Source organism: Chiroxiphia lanceolata, chromosome 3, assembly GCF_009829145.1.
Source record: "Chiroxiphia lanceolata isolate bChiLan1 chromosome 3, bChiLan1.pri, whole genome shotgun sequence".
Classification (NCBI taxonomy): Eukaryota; Metazoa; Chordata; class Aves; order Passeriformes; family Pipridae; genus Chiroxiphia; species Chiroxiphia lanceolata.
This window is the reverse complement of record NC_045639.1, coordinates 80,913,253-80,934,312: the sequence shown is the minus strand read 5'-3', so window position 1 is coordinate 80,934,312 and position 21,060 is coordinate 80,913,253. Positions and strand designations below refer to the sequence as shown.

General features: G+C 41.2%; 1 protein-coding gene across 5 annotated transcripts in view; it reads right to left on the bottom strand.

The window, feature by feature from the left end:
- Positions 1-19,789, bottom strand: part of SYNCRIP (synaptotagmin binding cytoplasmic RNA interacting protein) — a 26,637-nt gene extending 6,848 nt beyond the window's left edge. For 4 of the 5 annotated variants that reach the window (XM_032683628.1, XM_032683629.1, XM_032683630.1 and 1 more), the window contains exons 1-10: positions 19,626-19,757; positions 18,148-18,307; positions 17,155-17,273; positions 16,864-16,971; positions 15,017-15,130; positions 14,754-14,930; positions 9,613-9,748; positions 8,532-8,737; positions 3,407-3,556; positions 1,848-1,969 (exon numbers count right to left, since the gene is read on the bottom strand). In XM_032683628.1, coding sequence (XP_032539519.1) covers positions 1,848-1,969; positions 3,407-3,556; positions 8,532-8,737; positions 9,613-9,748; positions 14,754-14,930; positions 15,017-15,130; positions 16,864-16,971; positions 17,155-17,273; positions 18,148-18,295 — 1,280 coding nt within the window. In that variant the 5' untranslated portion in view covers positions 18,296-18,307; positions 19,626-19,757. Of the gene's footprint in view, positions 1-1,847; positions 1,970-3,406; positions 3,557-8,531; positions 8,738-9,612; positions 9,749-14,753; positions 14,931-15,016; positions 15,131-16,863; positions 16,972-17,154; positions 17,274-18,147; positions 18,308-19,625 lie in introns of all 5 variants that reach the window. The other variant, XM_032683632.1, reaches the window with a different exon arrangement.
- Positions 19,790-21,060: the final 1,271 nt, after the last annotated feature.

Here is a 21,060-nt window from a genome sequence, read left to right as displayed (position 1 = left end):
GGTGAGTCACTGTCAAGACTTTTTATCCTCTCCAAAATCAGGATGGAAACTTCATAACATTCACAATCACTTTGCCCTTTTTATTCAGGTTCTTCTCACAATTTTACATGGCTAACAGAACTCAAATGTGTTGCAAAACAAAGGAACTTATACAGATTAAGAATTCTACTTCTGACAGCCATAAGGGGGTTCAAATACTAAAAGCATCATGTAAAATGCTTCTTACTGATTGAATAGTCACTTATATGCACTAACTCCATTAACGTACAAATCAAATTGAATCTGTAGTAATGTGGAAGTATCCAGAAAAAGAAAAGTATTTTTACAATCCACTAATGAACAATATACTCAAAAACAGAAAATGCCTAGAGTTTAATCAAACTTGCTGCTTTCCTACTGCCTTAACAGTTCAGAAAAACAAAGAAACATAGAGAATTCCCAAATGAAAGAACTAGAAAGAATTACTGCACAGGTGGCATTACCATACCTCTAGCTAAGGGAACAAGAGGGGCAGCTCTACTTTACCTATCTCCACAAAATGAGACATGCACATCTGAAACAATGAAAGGGGCAGGGATGCAGACAACATACAGCACATTATTATCAGAGATGACACATGCCAGAAGAATTCCAGTGTTATAAATACATGTATGCTATCCAGAAGTAATAAATCTGGGTATCAGATAATACGCAGAGAACAGTTATGGTGTGTGTGGGGGGTGGAAATCACACAGGATTGTAACTGATCAAGTGCATTTTCAGAAAATCTTCCTCTTCATCACTGGAGACAGGCCGTTATTAGATCTTGAATACAGAGCTAGCAAATCTGTTTGTATACTGCAGTGAGAATGTTTTTTTGGTATTACTCAAATTCAGTGAGAGGAAGCATATCTCCAACCATGCAAACAACTGCCTGCATAGAGAGGGAATCTATGCCAATATCAACAGTATTTTATACTTTAATTAAATAAACAGGTATTTATGGTGGTGTTGCCAAGATACAGAATACACAGAAAAAAGTAAAGTTATATCAGCGAAAGATTTAAGCAGAATAGTAAAGTCCTGGCTGGCAGAGAAGAGAGGCAAAAGAAAAAAGAAGAAATCCACTTCTTACAGTAACACCAGATGCCCAAGGAAGAACAAAAGGGCTAACAAAGTTATGAGACCTATAAGCAGGGCAAACTTAACCAATTCCATGTGTACAGTAGGTCACCATGTGGAGATCTCTATTAATCTTGCAACCTCACTATTCCATCTTCTTGGATGCTGCACAACAGCACTTGCAGAAGTTATTTTTGGAAATAAGGTGTGGGAGGGAATATGGTTAAGAAAGCTAGAACATGTCCAAGAAGAAAAACACATGAGAACATTAAGCAGAACACACTAGCAAGGAACGCCTCTTTTTTTTTTTTCCCACGTTCAGCATTTACTAGTGCAAAATCTCTATCAGTAAGGGTTCACAAGCTCTGTGGGCAGATCTATCTTCTGGAAGTGACAAGAAAGAATATTAGGATTATCCTTTCACGGAGTACTTTACTAAACAGGGGGCTGTACCAATGGAAGTTGAGAATAAAAAGAGGTATGTATGTATGTTTCATGACCTTCAGACAGTTCCTCCAGTGCCCTCACACTCAATGAGTAGAGCAAGACAGTACCTGAATTCTCACCAACACCACTACTACATCTTAAGTAAAATGCAAATAAAAACACATCCAACATTTTCAGAGAAGCCAGAAAACCTGTATACACTATAGTATACCTACTAAAATAACCAGATGTTTTAATTTGGCAGGAGTGTACATGTCTTTCAGAAGTAATTCAACATAAGTGCATGCATTTAAACTTACATCTGATTTTTAGCCGCTTGTCTCTGAGCTTTCCGTTCTTTCCTTTTTTGATCTGGTGGCTTAGCAAAAACAATTTCAATGTTTTCTCCCTCTAAATCTTTGCCATTCATTTCTTCCATTGCCTGAAGGAATTAACCAGACTTTAAATATACTTCCAAGCATATCCAAAGCTATTAATTTTATTCTATCTTTTAGAGTATGCATTTTTAAATTTGTTATCCAAAGCTAAATTAACAGTATAAAGCTAAGAAAAAATTTTCAAACAATCAGACAGCATAGTATAATGGGTTCCAGAGTTATGCATTTCATCTAAACTTGGCTCTCAAACCCAGGACTTTGTGTATCAGTTTAGGAATCTTCCACTCAAAACTTTAAACAGGCTTCCATCTTTGCAAGCTGTTTCAATTAAAGAAGTGACAGAACTGTCCTTCAGAAAGTAAAGATTTTGTAATAGATGAATAAATTCCTAATGTCAGCACAATGCAAACAGTACTAAAACTAAAGATCAGTATATGCTTCTATTCCTTTATTTTACCTGTAATAAATATAACTTTCTTTCTCAAGCAGAAGCCAAAAATTAGAAGTCAAGTTTCACTGACCACAAGGAGAAAACAAACCAACAAACAAAAAACCCTCCCCAAAACACCCCCTCAAAGAAAAACCAACCAAACAAAAAAACCCAAAACCAACACAACAAAAACAAAACAACCACCAAAAAAACCCTCCTCCCCAAAACCACATAAAAAACCCACCACCACCCAAACCTCCTCCTCCGAAAAACAGTGAAATAGCAAACCGTCAAATTCTTCCCTACCGTCCCCCACTATGTACAATTTTCAGGAGTCACACTAATTGCTACAAGTTAATTTCAAGCAGAGAAATCCTAAAGATTCTACCACTTTTAGGTACTCTGCATAGCTAAACCTTGATAGGACACATATCTTATCAAGACTCCTTCCATGATCTTCTTAAGCATCTGCTTTAAGGCATATGGATATGTATGAAAAACTGAATGCCCTTGTATCCTGCATGCTCCCACAGAACATAAAAAACAGATAACACTACAGGCAGGAGGGAAATTACACTTTCCCTTCCTAACAAGAGATGACATCAAGACCAGGCTAGCAAAATCCAAAAATGACAATTATTCAATTGTCCAGCACCTCGCGTGAGGGGAAAAAAAAAGTGTTTCCTGCAAAAAAAATAAAAAAATACCTAAGATTTTATCACCAGCCCTAGAGAAACTGCTTTAGATTCTACCAATAATTTGGTGAGAAGAGTCATTTGACTTCTGACACTTCAGTTTCAAATATAAGACATGACTATCTTAGAAACTCATCGGCGGAATTACTTAGGATAGATGCATCTAAAATCCACTTTTCAAGCAATCAACTGCATCATCCTAAGAGACACCCAGAGAGGATAAAGTTATCAGTGACAATGTGTTACTGTTTCTCCAGACAAACCTTTTTCTCAAGTTAAAAGCAGCACACAGCTTCTAAATGTTATGTTTATTCATTACTTATAACACACACACAGTTACAGTCCTATTCACTTACCTTTACAGCACCATCCCGTTCATCGAAATGAATGAAAGCATAGTCTTTTAGCTTCTTCACTCGCTCTAGCTTTCCAAATTGACTGAAGGCCTTTTCTAGTATCTCCTCTGTTACAGTGTTGGCAAGATTGCGTACAAACAAAACTTTTACCTAAGGGGGTGAAAACAAAAAAAGTACTTAGAAGTATGATCTAATTTGAAAACACAAAATGAAGCTTTGCAAGTTACTGCTATTGGCAGTACTGAAAACATTGTTACGTTTTCTGTACAGCATTTTATATACATATACATGAATATGTACACTTATATAGTCATACAGCATGAGTTAGCTCCAAAATTCCCTGACAGAAATACTGACTCCGTTATCAAACATGATTACATAAGTACTAGTATCCTGAAAGTCAATCCAATTTGCGTTAACGTTTAAAAGGATCCTAACAGAAACAATCTTCACCTCAGAATGTTTTCAAACTTGAAAGAAGGCAACCAGGATTGGTTACACACAAAACAATTAACTTATCAAAACATTTAATTGTTTAGACAAACTTTTGTTCAGTTATTTGCAGAACAGTCATCACTGTAATATCTAGGTCAGAGGTGTCAGGCCTGCAGCTTTCAAGCTGCTTAACTTGTGGTTCATATGCTATAGCTACACCAAATACCTGGTGTTACATCTTGTGCTTGCCTGTGGGGCACTCAGGGACCTGAAGCCACTACTAAAAGAGAGAATGTAGACAGAGGGGGATACTAAGGCTGACACTGCCCAGTCACCCTTGGACTTTCTCACAAGTCAAACTTTGCCCTTCCCTTGAGGAACAGCCACCTCCAAATAACTCTGGAAGTCTATTCCCTCCCCCAGCTCGCTAAAGCATGCAGTACGGTTCTTAAGCTACACAAAGTGCTATCCAGCTTCTAAAATCAGAAAGGCAAGTAATCTTTCTGCTACTGATACATACCCTGTTACCTGACAGTGACTAATCATCAATATAAAGTTTCAGCAACCACCAACTGCATATGATAAAATACAGAGCTATCTGACAAAGGCTTAAAATAAACCCTTTTTTAACAGAGCAGACAACGTACTCTGGACAACAGGAATCACCTATTAGTGACCCGTTAGTACTGAAAGACTCAACCTTGAGTACACGCCGAGGCTGCACTAAATGACTGGACATTAGCATGTTTACATGATGTCATCTGTGTTCTCACAATTTACAAGCCTCTTCGACTTGTTGTGAAGAGTTCCTTCCACATGCTGGCACCACGCTCTGACAGTCTACTCACCTCCTACTGTCAAGGAATGTTCATACTCTCACCTTCCTACAGTGCAGCTGCCAATCAGCTGCAAAGACCTGCAACTTCTGCTCACATCCCCTTTGCTCCTACTGGTTTCAAATTAGCCAATGACGAAAACTGAACACTGTACGGGGCAGTACAGACTTCCTGCTCCTAACCTTGAAGGTCAACATAGATAACACAAGGTGTAAAACGACAAAAGAAAGCATGCTTCAATCTTTGAAGCAGAGCTATACTCTACTCCCACCACATATAGGAACTCAATAAACCCAGACACCCTTTCTATAAGAATTACTGTGTAATTAAGTTACAAATAAACAGGGCAGACTTCCATAAATCTGTCTCACTCACTAGCTGAACTAGGACGGGATGCAGAGTTAGGAAGAAGGGATACTACAGGCTGTAAATATAACCCAGTGTATCAACTCTGGTCTTTGGCAATAGTTATTCTTGCTGATTCTCAGGAGATGGTAGAAGTCATGGCTAACTCTACACAGAAGGCTATTTCCTACTATGTATTAAGCTTCTCCTACATGTCTGGTGGTAAGATTATTTATTGTAACTCATACATAGTAATCATTTTTAGTAAAATATCCTAATTGTTCCCTTAACCTTATTCCATGGAAATGAATTACAGGAAGTTTTGTGATGTAATCAATGGTTTTAAAAACCTTTAAACAAATGTTCCTTATTCTTGTCATTTAGAAAAGGATGAAAGCAAGAATCTCATGAGGAACCCTAGCTAGCCTTCACTAATAAATTCATGATGACTGACATAATATCAGACATGATTAAAAACTTGACAGAATAATCACTTTTTTGTTACAAGATGCACTAACAATGTTTTTTTAAAGAAATAAAAAAGCAACTAATTTAAATTTTCCCCATGTAGACAAATCCATTAATCTCTAACAGCCAAAATTTTTTAGTCATGTTACTGATTTGGACAGTAGCTGAACAAGTCAAATATGATGTCAAAGCTACCAGGCAGGTTACAGCATAGGTTGGGAGAAGATGAATCCATTTTTTACTGCTAATGAAAGAGGGAGGGAAGGAAAACAAAACAAAACAAAAAGAAGTCCATTTCATTAAGCCTCACAGATACAAGAATCCATATGTACACCTAACAAGTAATATACCCAGCACCAGCATTTTGTTGTAACGGCAGAACTCACATTTAAAACTACTTAAGATTAAAGATCCCGAAAACTTCTGGGATCTGCTCCTTTTCCTCCTCTTACCTACAGCACAAACACTTCAGGCCACATTTTCCAACGGTTACTAGCCCTGTCTCTTGTCCTGTAATCTGCCAGGCAGCCACAAACATAAGACCTTATTTAGCTGCTTAACCTGCCACTCCGGAACGTCCTCTGTAGCCTCAGCCATCCTACAGAAATCAAGTAAAACATTAATGAATTTATCTAGACTACAGGGATAAGAGGCAACAAAATGACACTTAGGAGAGATTACGGTATCAACACAACCACTGAAACTTGGAAAAAAGTTCACTTTGGACCAGAAGTTGATACCGTGACCAATTCTACTCTGATCTGTCAGTACAAGTACTAATCTCCTGCAGCACATACATCTAGCTTCAGAATCTAGCTTCATCCCTCATCATGCCCAAGCTACTTTGTATTTAACAGCCCATTTAAATTTTAAGTATTCACGTATACAGTATTCTCCACAACATTTTATCAGAAGTCTGGAGGACCAAGGAAAAAAGACTCAAGTAAACATTTCAGAAATTTAAATTAGTAGGTGCCCACATACTGACGAATTACATGCTACTTCTGCAAGATTTAGAACACTGTTCACCTTCTCACTAGAAAGGTGAATTCATCTTCCTCATAGTTTGCTCTTATGGACTTGCTTTTCTAGCAGTCTTGACAAGAAAACTGTTGACCAGATGATTATTCTGATAAAAACAACCTACTTCTCCCAAATCACAATTTCCTTCAAAGCCTTCTACCATAGCACATGCAAGATGACATGGGTCAATAGCTTTCCCTTTGCTCCAGACTGACAGTAGACAGAAGCAATGACAGCCAACCTGCAGCTCACATCCAGGAGATTATTGACTGAAGCTGCACCTGCACTGCTCCTTCTCATAGGAGAAAGACAGCAATAAACAACAGAAAGTAAATTTAACATTTAGAAAAGTGCCAGATATGGTCAGTTTCTCTAAATGTAGAGCAGGTAGATAAGAAAGCCTGGAGTGGAGACTTTCCTTGATGCAAGAATAAACTAAGGGACAGAGCCACTGAGGAAGGTCAGACACCAATGCTTGTCTCAACTTCTGCCTTCAGATACAAGCCAAATGTTCTCTACTTTTTCAGTACTCTAATCCATATAGTCTTGTTTTTCCATACATCTTCAACCCAAGCTTCATGCCCATCTTCAGCACATGGCCCTAGAGAAGTATGCAGTGATTTTATCTACATTTTCTGTATTTCTTCCCTTCGTTTCCACGTTTCTTCCCTTTTCATGTCCCATTTCAAATACAAAACAAGGCATTAATACACTCAAAAACTGTACAGTAAATGGAGCAAACCACAATCAAGCTTTCATTTCTTTACCCTTTCACTCTCCAGACCTGTAAACTTACTAAGAAAAGACACCTGACTATGATCCCTATCATTTCCTGTTCACCTATTCAGTTATGTCACCAGAAGTTCCTGCTCATTTATTTTAACGGTTTGGTGGATTAGGTCTCTTCTCTTTTGAGCCAAGAAACTGAACACATAGTTCATATTTAGGAAGTGCCACCTTCTACAAATTTTACCTGCAAGAGTCTTCCCCTGCTGCTGATAGTCTATGATGCCAGGCAAGAAAAATAAAGTCTGCAGACAGGATAGTCCAAAAGCTTCTGTAATACCTGTATTACAAAAGCAGCTTTTTTCCTAAAATGAGCCCCCACCCCAACCCTTTTCCCTTATGGCTCACCAAAGAGGAGATCCCAGCCAAGCTATCTTACTAGGTCCATCAAAGTAGGACTCCAGCAAGTGACGTGTCTCAGATGAGAGTAAAAGCACAGACGAAAAGCAAGCAAAGAGAAAGAGATAAGGATATGGGCTAGCTAGGAGTTTCCATTAAACAACTCAGCTACACAACACAACCGAAAAAGACAGGGTTGGGCAATATCTGATGGGAAAAAAAAAATTCAGGTAATTTGTTTCTGGCAAAATATCACGCACATAAATAAAACAACTGCTACAACATACTTCAAAATGTTAACACTCCAGACTTCAGTTTCACCTAAATGTTCGAAATCCAAAATATTACTAGTCTAGGTATTTTAAGGAATTAACTCCCCCAAATTAAAAATAACTACAGAGTTCCAAATACAAGTTAATTGCCTAACTTCTCAGAAATAACTACTAATGGCAACTTTGAAAACACATTTGTGTACGTTTGAACACTGACATGTTCTAACACTGAAATGATACAGTTCCAGGCTTAAAAAGAATTAAGGCTTGTTCTGTGATCATATCTAGATTTCTGTCCCTCCAAATACTAAACTACAAAGCCATTTTAATTCTTGGAGTCACCACCATCGCTTCCAGATAAGAAATTAAGTACATCATCCTACGTGTCATTTTGGCAAGAATAATGTTCACTATTCAGCCTTGGGAGCACAAAATAGTATCAGGCCATAAAGAGTTTTTAAATTCACACAATTTCTAGAGTATATTCATATTTTTATCATCTCACATCATCTCTGTCAAGAAGGCTGAAAGATGTTATTTAATCTTAGGTTAATGCCAGGAAGTAACTCATCTGGAACACAGCACTTTAAATGTACTATGGTCCCCTTATAGCTTTATTACCTTTGCCATTACTTCAGGATCTGGGTCTTCTATAGGGTCAGCCCATTCCACTGTAACAACATTTCCCCAGACTTTCACTTTGCCGCTCATTAACCTACGTCTGGCCTGAGCAGCAGTTTTGTGATCTTCGTATTCAAGGAAACAGAAACCTCGGTTCTTTTTCTTGTCATCAGGCTGATGATACAATATGACATCTGTAAGACCCTCTGAAATTAAATAAAATAATTATTTGTTATGTCTTCAATAAATGAATGTGCATTATAAAGTGGGGATTATCTTTCGGGCAAGTGTGCATCTGACAAGTGGTTCCAAAAAAGCAGGAACACACTAAACCTTTGAGACTATGTACATTGTAGTTTCCCTTCTCTCAAGACTGACATTTTCAAAGAGAGACATCAGACTATCCCGACTTAGGTTCTATTTTTATCAAGCGAAGAAAGCTCAGTAGCTAGGGAAAAATATCCTTCCTCCAACTGAGTGGAGAAGAGTTAAGGGCAGCCAAAAGTTGTGCTTTGTCAATTCTCTTCTTAAACCCCTCAGTCACACCACTTATCAGGGTGTTTTTTTCATGTGTGTCCAAACAACAAGAGACAAAACTTGCATGATTTTAAAAAAGTTAATTGCCCTAAAGAATCTGAAGTATATAATTCAGTAACAGAGAAAGTCATCATTACCTTTGCCAGTTCACATGCTGTTATCAAAAACAGATCCTTATCAGATCACTAAAACATAGAACTAGCTACATTCTTCAACTAGCTTCGGTTTTGCCTTGAGAAGTTTTAAAACATCCATTAGTATTGAAATTATTAAACTTCAAATTCAAATTTCTTTCAACGGTTTCTTAAACATTATACACTTATAGGTAAAACTTGAAACCATGCATCCAGTGTAATCAGAAATATTTCAGCCCTCAGCACAAAGAGAAAAAAAAACCACAACACCTAAAAGCTGAGACAAATGCTGAGCGGTGCTGGTTTGGATTCATCATCATTCGACTTTAAGTCAAAAGATGGTGAAGACAGCTCATCACCCATCACATTTGACATCGTTCCAACTCTACAAAACATAGTTACTGACTTACCTGTTACTTTGCTGAATTCTTCAACAATTTGTTCCTTAGTTTTACTCTTAGGAATAGAGCCAACAAAAAGCCTATTATTGGCAACAGAGATGCACACACCAATGTGTTTTCCAGAACGAATTTCATGGTTGTTGTACTGCAAGAAAAAATAATTCGACATTCATCACTTACAAATAACTTTTGCTCCCCTTCAACAGCAGCATACCAAATATTTAAGTCTTGAAAACCCAGCATTGAGCAATATATTACGTTTTCACATCTTAACACATTCTTACAATGCATATTCACCTATTCTGAAGTATACCCATGTTCTCTAAGATTTCGCCACAATTTCAGCCAACAATTATTCTTCCCTTCTTGTTCAAGTCTCTTAATACTTGTTCCTTAAGAGACTTTTTCATGTAGAACCATAAAAGGTAAATCTTATGTACAAGTCATCAAGGTCAAGGCTTCTCCCTTCACAACAGGGCAGAAAAAAAATGCAAGTTCCTCTACAGACTTTATCTATAAATTCTTGATTTGTGTGTAATACGAGACATGAGTCTCAATTAAAGTCGGATTCCCTTCTAAAGTTCCATAGTTAACAAAAGGAAAAGAGCTGTGATCAGGTATTCTCCACAAAATGTACAAGAGCCACTGCCAAATACTTTCCAAAGCATAAAGATTACACATGTAAAGATAGTAAACAGCAAGAACTAACTTTTACTGACTTGAAATACTAAGACTTCTGTTCAAATGCTTCTCTCATAGTAGACTTAGAATATACCCTGAACAAGTCAGCAGTTTAAGGAAGAAAAAAAAAAGTATTACTGTAAACACCTGTTGACAAAAAATGCTTTTCACTGAGATGCAGACACAGACCATCCAAATAAGCAGCAGGACAGTCAACTGGCGGTACATCAACCCCTTTCCAACTGGAAGCCCTGTAAAGGACTGTTCTTTAGCTAACAAACTGTATTTTGTGGTCAACATCATATTGACAAGTAGCAGGACAGCTTTTTAAAATTTAATCTAGCTATTATTCCATGAGTTATTTTGTGTTTGGTGGTAAATCTTCCTGCATAAGCAAGTTATCCTGCTTTTTGTGAAATAAAATCAGTGGGAAGATGTTTACTTATATTTATCTTGTGCAAACAAAGATTACATCACTGAAACTTTTCTAAGCTAGTTAACTGCACCAAAAGCGAGCTAAAAGAACAACTGTACATGTGAAAAGGCTTTGGAGTGACATCTTCACAAATAATTATGTCTCAAAACATAGCAGGACACAGCAAAAGACTTCTATCTTCATATCTGTTACCTATGTGGCAGAGGAATAGTTGACTTTAAAGTAGGAAACAACTGCAGAGGAAGACTGTATGTATACTATCATTGCTAATAAACAGATTTGCACACATTTAATGAGAGACAGATTACAGTAACTCAAAAGAAGTTCTTTAAAGAAACACCTTTAAAGAAGTTTACAGTTTATTAGTCTGTGAAACTAATTCTTTTTTAACTGAAGTGTGCATTGGGAAACATTTCTTTACACCAGGAAACCTATTTTATTGAGTGGTCAAACACTAGAACAGGATTCCTAAAGAGGCAGTCAATGCCCCAAAGCTGTCAGTGTTTCTTAAGAGACACATTTGGACAATGCCCTTGATGACGACCATGATAGCAATACTTTTGGTCAGCCATGAAGTGCTCAGGCAGTTGGACTACATGATTGTTGCAGGTCTCTTCCAAATGAAATATTCTATTCTATTCCTATTCTATTCTATACAGATAACATATTATTTAACTGTTCCTGCTAAACCCTAAAACCGAAGTTCAGCTACATATTTAATCCAAAAGGAGTCTCTCATACAACTCATGGCAGCAAGGTAAAATTAATATATTCTGCATATTGCAATAGTTTCTAGTAGTTTTTTCATACTACAATGTATTAACTACTACTTTCCATTGCATGTTTCTCTTAACACATAGAAAACAGTCTTCAATTAGGTGCTCTCAAATACCAAGTTATCATGTTGGTGATTTTCAGGTAAATAGTTCGCATACCATCTGAAAACTTAGAGATAAACAGGCCCAGATTATGATCTGGGTAAAGTGCCAAAACAGTCAGGCTACCAAATCAGCTATGTCAGCATACTGCTTCCCCCTCCTGTCACCACTGAATCAATGTCCGAAGTCAGTAACAGATATTGCTGCTTTCTAGACAATAAAACAGTTTTTTATTTTTTCCTTGCTGACTTCTATAAGAACTTACAAACAAGTAAAGGTGTGCATACAGTCTGTCTTGTCACTTTATCCATTTAAACTTTCACTACCAATTCTAGTTCATTTCCAGGAGCAAATGGCAAGCTGTACTGCTAAGCATAGCTGGCAGACTGTTTAAATGGCATATTTGCATAATCCACCTGTAGCCCCACTTTGATCAAGCTTACACCTGCTCTAGTCAAAAATACACTGAATGCTACTATACTTTTCAGTATGTTTTCCTACAAGCTTCACCTCAAAAGTATTTATCTTGTACATGTCTACAGTAACCTCATTCATGCAGGGATCTTTAGAAAAACTTTAATTACTTCTTATGAAATAGGAGGGAGAATTGAATGTGTGTACAAAAGAACACAATTGGAGTTGTAATTCTTAAACAGTATAAAGCAAAGTAAATGTATTAACAGGGGAAAAAATATTACTGAGATTCAAAAAAACCTCCAAAATGAACCCACCATACTTTGATGGTGAGTGTTTGTGTTAACATTTGAGATGCCATTTCTACTTAACCAGGTTAAGTTTGAAAGTTACTTAAAGGGTTAACCACACTGAATTAAGTAATGGACATAAAAAAGAGGAGAATTCCCTAAATGGTGTTTAAAATAGTTCTGGCTGTGCTTGAGAAAAAAATGGAGTGATACTATTGCCTGATACTGAGAAGATTTACAAATCTGAACACAAATTAATTTTAAGTGGTTTAAAAATGCATATGCATAAACAAAATCAAGGTCTCAACATATTAAAACTTCAAGATTTCTTCTAATGAATACAGTAAGTCAACAATATGTGTATCTAAAAATTTTAGTTCCGTTTTACATTAAGTTGTTATAAAGACTGTGGATGATACATACAACAGCCACACAGACATGAACTGTATGCAAAGTATGTTACACCAACTCCAAGAGCCTGAAGACAGGTCAGTTTATTCTCTGCTGCAGTCTGGGTATTGACAAAAACATAGCTGTCTCTTATTACTCAAAAGCCTACAGGTTTTTAGTCTCATTTTTTCTATACTTCACAGAGTCCTAAAAAAAATGCCTCTGGGAAAAAGACAGAAAATAACAGAAGAATCCTTATCCCACAGAGTCCAGAAAGCTGGGAAATAAGCTGTATACACATCAAAAGAGTACAGATAGTATCGAAAAGAACACCTGTTAAAATAATAAGATATGAAAATGGCTAGAACCAAGGGTTCAGTGTTTCTAAGCAGTCTTTCAGCAATCTCCCATTGCATGTGGAACTAATACAAGTGACAGACTCACAATTTTCAGCTGAGCTCAAGAGTCACAATGTGCTAATATTTCTGCAAATCACTTCCAGATAACTTGGGAAACTTATACTACACTAAACTAGCCACTCAACTATGGCTAGAACCATGAAAAAACACCAACTAATGTCACAGGATCCAATTTAAAACTAACCCTACTTTTAACAAGTTTAGTATAAAGGCTGAAAGACTGCCCCATCAATTGCAACACTTTTCAGATATTATCCTCAGTGGTTATTTAACTGAAAAACACAATACCCTTTCTTCCTGCATATCAAAGATCAGACATAAAGGGACACCAAGTACCTCCTTCCCTTGTACCATTTAGTGGAAGACTGAGGCTAGGATATGATGTTTTATGGAAACAAAAATGACTTTTCAGAGCACGCTGCCTTTAAGCAAAATCCAGTTAAGTGAAGAAAAATTCTGTTTTGTTCATTTACTAAGTGCCTCTGAGGACTTATGTGATTTGATTCATTACTTTGCTAAGTCATGTGCTTAACTCTTAGAAGTTCATACACAGTATAAACACCTAGGTTAACAATGGAAGTACAAAGAGGAATGCACAGTTATCCCCGCATATCTGACTGTACGCTGGAACAACCAACTGTTCTTACTTAAAAAGCTGAACAGCATATGCCAGATTATTTTTGTACTTCCACTTTCACAGACATTTGTACACCTTCTTAAAACACATTCCTGTTTTCAGCTTGATTTGTCTCCACCAACTAATATTAACATGTCACTGGGCACCTTAGTTTAAGACAAACCTTATTACAAAACAAAGTACGTTAAGCCTACTACAGCAATATAGTATCAGTACACTTCAGAATGACTGTGCTTAGTACTCCTGGAAATCATACCACACGCTGATCTTGGCCATATCAGTGTAGTAGCAAATAGCTCAAAAAATTCAACTTGAACTTAACCAGGAAAACAAAGGCGTGGTATGAGGATCAGGGTACTGTTTCTCGCCACCTTCTCTTTTAGGGATGGGTACTTCATGCATAAAACCTGAAAAGCTTATTAGGAGTATCCTATATCAAACTATTTCACACCTCCGTGTAAAACAGAGGAAATACTTTTTAAGCTGGCAGGATTTATGACTTTCTCTAGCCAGTTGCAGCAAACAGAACAGACCTTCAACGCTGAAGAGACACTTTTTCCCATCTGAAATATCTTATGAAATTCTGACTTCAAAGTACCTTTCCAGTGCAGGCCCCCTGCTGGTGCACAAGCACATCAGGAGTCACAGACACCCTGACCAGCGCTGCCTTGCCCGCAGCAACCCCAACATCACTGCTCTCCAAAACTCGTCCACATGCAGACAGCTCAGAAGTCACTACTGCTAATACAATTGTGGCTAATAATAAAGCACCTAAAAGGACCAAAACAGCAGTCCATGAGCTTTTTTTTTTCCCCCTGTCCCTAATGCATTCAGTAAAAATATATATGCAACATGGAAATATATTTAAGAACACCTAGTGGACATTTATGAAGTGATCTAACAATGACAGTTTCATCTTAAGCACTTAAGCATTAGGACCAGGACAACTGCTTCTAAGTCAGAGTGTTCTTACAAAAAAAAACAGAAAGTCCCAAGAAAACTTACCAGTTTAACAGCTTCCTGAGCTGCCTCTTTAGTACAAAAAGTGACAAAAGCATATCCTCTATTTAGACCGGTTAGTGGATCCATCATTAAGCGGAGATCCCATATAGGCCCAGCTTTCTCAAATAATGGAACAAGTTCATCTTCAAACAAGTCTCTCGGAATCTTGCCCACAAATATCTACAACAGACATAGGGAGCTCTGTTTATAAAAAAATATTTGCAATCAGTAAGAGCACATCTACATAAACATATTCCCCTTCTTACCTCTGTACCAACGGAAGGTTGCTGTCCTGAATATACAGACTCTGGAGGAGGTCCACCATACTTTCTCTGTCCAGTAGTCACATCAAGGGTGTAGCCGGTTCTCTCCAACAGTGCCTTCAAGTAAGAAACTTAAAACTTTAAAATCAGATACAAATTGAGCAAGTTTAGCTGCCCCAAATTCACAGACAGACACGCTTATAATTCCTTTTAAACTGTGCTGCTTTGAAGATCCCACAGGCAAGCAAACTTACTGCTAGCACTTGAACAAGAAACTTGCAAAACAATTAACAAAACTATCAGGTAAAGAAACATTGCTAGAAAATTAGAGAGTCACATACAGTTTTCCCAATTCCTTCATTTTCATACAAAAAAAAAAATCCAAACAAAATGCACACCCCCTCCTGCCCCCCCCCCCAAAAAAAGAAGTAATTCAACAGCGAGCTTCCCTTTAATTAGGAAGATCTTAGTCTGAGCCACTTCTTGTTTTGGCATGTCCAATCCTGCAGACATTTATGCACAAGAGTTCCCTTCACTTAATGAGATTACTCATAAGTGTGAAGTTAAAGAACACATGTTTAAGTGCTTACACCCCTGGAACACTGCACAGACTGCTCCAGGTATCCAACCACTCACATGGTAGTACTACTTCCTTTCTCCTATCCTCCCCCCTCCAAATTCCTTGCAGGCGCATACAGCATCCCAGGACAAGTAACCCTCACTAGAAGCACTACATGCAGTTACATATATACTAGCAGCTTAAAATGTTAGATGAAATTCAGTATGCAAATGCATGTGAAACTCCTGTGAAATCAAGGCTTTCTTAATAATTTTGTACAAAGACAAATCAACTCTACACATAAAGCGCAATTATAGTCAAATATTAGCAGTTTCACAACTGGAAAATTGCAGTTATTTTAAATGCTATAGCCATCAGCAGTAAAAGCTATGCTACTTGAATTTATTAAAAAAGTGCTCATAATATTGTTGTTTTATGTGGTAGTGACAAAAACTGCACCAGTTTTTTTGAATTTATAATTAATAGCATCCCAGACTCAAACTCAGGAGAAAAAAGATTTTCTAATTTTACAAGATACATAATTATTTGTAATATAAGATGCTCATTTTACACATTACACATGAAATGTCAAAGAACAAAGATTCTCGGGGGTTTTTATGGCATCACCTAAGCATGCTTAGATGGTTTTCCTTCCCTCAATCTTTGATAAAATTGCTAATCACAGAATTTTAGAATAAAATTATTGTATGCTTAACTCTTGAGCCAAGAACCTCTTGCTAGTAGCAGACATAGTCCAAGAAATAATTTATCCCTTATTAGGACAGTTTGAGGGGTACAGTTTATGAGCACAGTGATTATGTCATAAGAAGTGGGCTAAATCCTAAATCCATTACAATCTGTTTTTTCAGACACGTGGTATCTCCTCCCTATTGTGGAGTTACCTTACATTGAACTGAAAGGAGGGGAAAAGCAAACAACAAACCACAAAAAAACCCAGCATCAGTAGCTGAACTTATGTATTCTGAACTATGTTGACAGGTTTCCACAAAATTTTAGCTGTGAAATAGTGTAACTGTCTAAACAACACCTATAGCAGACTGTGAAATCTTTTTCATGTTTATATACATTCAGTTTCAGCAATTAACAATATATTAAATTTCCACTTGAAACGAAAGAAGTGCAAGACAAAAATGCAAGCGACAGTTTTTAATAATGACAATCTATAATAGCCTTTTTAAGAAAAAGTGCAGTTACAAAACAATAAAGGTATCTGTCACAACAGCTCTTAAAAAATCCAGGCAGACCTCATAACTTATTTTTAGGGACATACCTTAATTTTTGCCTCATCTGGTCCTTTGCTAGAATCTGCCACCTTGGTCCCCTGTTTTTCCCTCTGCCTGTATGTCTTCATGACTCCACATAAAAAGGCACTTTTGTTCTGCAAAAGATAGAATCTTCAGTTCTGAAAACATGACAAGCTTGTATCTCATTTTACCATGAACTAGTACAGTGCTCATTTCACATATCACACATGGATAACTGAAGAGACTTAAACAAATCTCTTGCCGGTCAATCAGTAGTTTATCCCTCAACAATTATATTCTAAATTACTTAACATTACCTGAACATGTGAGAGATCACTGTCTTTAAACTGTTGAAGCACTGCCAGTGCACCTTCTTCATTGAATTCCTTTAAAGCTTCAATAGCTCTTTCATCTAGATCACTATGTGCAACTAGCCCTAGAGAAAAGGAAAAATATTACTAATTATATTTGGGCAGTAATCTTTCTAAAACCACATTTAACACATCTAACACATTTTAGAGACCTCTAAATCAATCACTGATTAAAGTAAGTTACTATACCTAACAAACCACTTAGTTCTCCTGAAGTTAAATATTAAGTGTATTTAACCTTTCTTTAATTAAAAGCAAAAAAGTTAAGATTCAGAGTAAAAGTTACTGCTTTTATGTATTCATTTGACTTCTGTGAAACTCAAATGTTCACAGGTCAAATTTAATTTCAATATCCTGAAGCTGAATTTAGAAGAATTTATCAAAACCTATCAAAATCTGACTTAGCTTGCCTAGCAATGATACCTTGGTACGCTTTGAGAAGATTATAAACACAAATATACTGCAGCACTAAAAATGACCACCACAATCCAAAAATCAAGCTTAAAAATACTAGCTATTGTCACATCTGAGAAAACCAATACAATAACCTTTCCATCCATGAGCCCAAACACCATGTCATTAAGTATCTTTTACATGAGAAGATGCGTACTGAGGCTTTAATTACTTAGAGCTGCCTATACCTAAGGTAAAAAATGCACAAAGACCAGATCACCTACTCCTCCTAAAAATCATGTTTCCAGCTGTTGCTCTGGTCACTTGCATACTTCTTCCCACCCCTCAGCCCAACCAGTCCAGCTCAAGACCTTCCTCTGAAAAACACTACAACAAATTAAAGCACTGAATATACAACATCCATAGATTTTGGCAAGACTGCAGTTCCCATACTTTTGGAAACCACAAAAAGTTGCTATTTTAGCCCAAAGACAGCAGAATCCAATAAAATATTGTGCACGTGCTTTTGCAAGTCTTAGATCTTACCTGCAACGTAAATTTCATCTAGTTTCTCAGCAACTTTCTGTGGTAAACCAGCATCAAGCAATGTCTGGAAATGCTCAGAATGGGTAACTGCAGCAGAAGTATCCATGGGCTCTTCAGTACCATTCCCATTAACATGTTCAGTAGCCATGTTTCCAGATATCTGTTCAAATGCAATAAGCATCAAAATTAAGCTAAATATATCTTCAGGTAGAACAATTTAAGTGACAATACGTGCAACAGACTGCCCTATTCTTTGAAAATAATGAAAAAAATATAAAAAACCGTAGATCACTTCCTTGATACTTTTTTTTAGTTTTGCAAGACGCACGAAATTCCTCAAAAGAAGCACTAACACAAAGGAAAGCCCTAACACCACTGCCTAGCGGGGGTGGGGTAGCTTTCACTGCAGGTTTTACACAACCCAGCCAGACACTCTGACTCACCTCCCTCTCTCTGTCTCTCTTAACACACTCCCTAAGAGGTTCTGAATAAGTTAGAAATGGAGCAAAAAGCCAACAGCGGGGGTGGAAGGACAACCAAACCTGCCACATGCACCGCGATACCCGTCACTGACACCCGCTGCCGCCTCCACCTCCCGCTGGAAACTCGCTGCCCCTCGGCTCACGCCGCCTCTCCAGGCCCCGGGCGCGGCCGGGATCCCTTCCCGCCTCCACTCCCGTGCCGGCCGGGCAAGCGAGAGGAACAAAGCGCTCTTCCCAGCCCGCACCCACCCACGGCGGCGGCGGCCATGAGCCCGATGGAAACACGTGCTCCGCGCGTTCAGATGTCCTACAACTTCCTCCAGTGACCGACTTCCCCCCCTCCCCGCCACACTCCCGCGGGAGGAGCAGCTCCCCCCCGCCCCGAGCCCCAGCCATTCCCTACCTCTCACCCTATTCCCCCCGGACAGCGGGTTGCAACACCCCGGGCCCGATTTCACCACCCAGCCGGGAGCTCGCGGTGCCTCACGGCCCCGCCGCCGCCCCCCGGCCACACTCCTGCCCGGAACAATGCAGGGCCCCGCTTCCCGGCCAGGAAACGCCGCTGCCCGTCGCCCACCGCCTCCCGACGTGACCGGGGGCACGCCGAGCACAGGCGGCCCCGATCCCCGCGCACACGCCGCGCACCGAGGCCGCGGCTCCCCCCGGCCCGTCGCGGGCAATGAATGGAGCGGCGAGGCCGGCGGGACAATGAGGCAGGAGCCACGCGCCCCGCGCCGGCCCGACCCGGGTGGTGCCCCCGGCCGCCACCTTCTCGCCGGGGCCGGGCACCGGCCCGGCCCGGCCGTCCCCCTCCCGCCCGACAGCGGCGGCCACGAAGGCAGCGCCAGCAGCTCCTCCACCCATCGCGCAGCGCCCCGGCCCCACAGAGCTGCAGGGCCCTGGCGTGCGCCTCCCGCCCTGCGCCGCCTCACCCCGCTCTGCCACCCGGCCCGCTCCCGCCCCGCGCCGATCCCGCCGGCGCGCGGCCGGGCTGACCTGTGTGTGTTTGGGGGGGTGAACGGCCGTGTGCCAAGGGTCTCCCGGGGCGCGGGTCGCGGCTCGGCGTGCTGAGGCGCTGCCCCCGTTCCGCGCTCCCGCGGCGGTGTGTCCGGGCAGTGCTGCTGCTGGAGCTGGCGTAAAATGGCGGCCGCTCGAGCGCTCACGCCGCTGCTGCTGCTGCTGCTGGCACCAGCCCCGGCCCCTTCCACTCCGCGAGGGGGGGGGCGGGCGGAGGGCGGGCGGGAGCGGAGCGGGGGGAGAGCGAAGGGAGGAGGAGGAGGCGCCGCCGCGCGCGCTGGCGCAGCCCCAAACCCCGGGGTCTCCCAGGCAGCTCCGCAAGGGTTATATCGCCGCGCCCCGTTCGCGCGCGCGCCCGCCCTCCCCGCCGGCCCCCCCCTCCCGCGCGCGTTCCCTGCCTTCCATGCGGAGCGGCGCGCGCCGCTCCCGCCCTCCCGGGTGAAGCGCTGCCGAGGGGAGGCGGCGGCGGCGGGAGGAGCCCTGCGCGCGGAAGGCGCGCTAACCGGCGCCTCCCGCGTTGTGCACCTGTGCGGGCGCGGCGCCGGCGGAGCGGCCGCGGCCGGACCGGGATTGGGCAAGCGGCCGTTCCCACGGCGCGCAGGTGGCACAAAGCGGGAGGGGGGGGGGGGGAACAGCGGCGGCCGGAGGCGGGGGGGAGTCCCGGCCTCCGGGGACGGGCGGGGGGGCCGGACGGAGTAGACAAAGCCACGCAGACAAAAGGAGGGGAGGGAAGGCCACGCTTTGTGTGGCTGCCGGCCAGCGCAGAGCCCGGCGGCGCTCGGCGTTCCCGCACTGGAGACGGAAGGCGCCTCACGCCTGCTCGGAGGGACGCCCTGGGCTCAGCACTAACCTCTCGGGCAGGCTCCCTGCCCCGCCGTAGCCGCCGGGCGGAGGGAGTTTTTCCAAGGGGAACAGCAGTTTCCGTGAGTCGCCGTGTTAGACGGGGCCCGGGCGGTGGGGAGGCACCGGCAGCAGCACGGGCTGGGGCGCCAGGCACTTCTCCACCGCCGGAATTCCGCAGCACAGCCCGAGGAACAGGGCTTTTGCTCCGCAGCCACCTTTGGGGCGGCCGGCCCCGCGTTGGTAGTTAACTTTCTTGCCGGCCCTAGCGGAATGCGGGTCTGCCCGCGCAGCGCTGTCAGACGCGGGTTCCGTGCTGGGGATCCTTGTTGCACACTTCAGAATTCCAGTGCTGAACACGTCGCACTTGCACACCCCACACGAGAAACTTGGAAGCTAACCTACTGAGCTCTGCCAGACCTGTGTGTCCAGATAAAGACAGCAAAAGGGAGGCAGGAAGGCACACACAGTATTAGTCACTTCCCCAGAGGCAGTTCAGCCACAAGCTGAGCAGCGGCTGCTGCCCTAAGCCCGGTCGAACACTTCCAGCATATCTCCAGTGCTCTACTTAAAC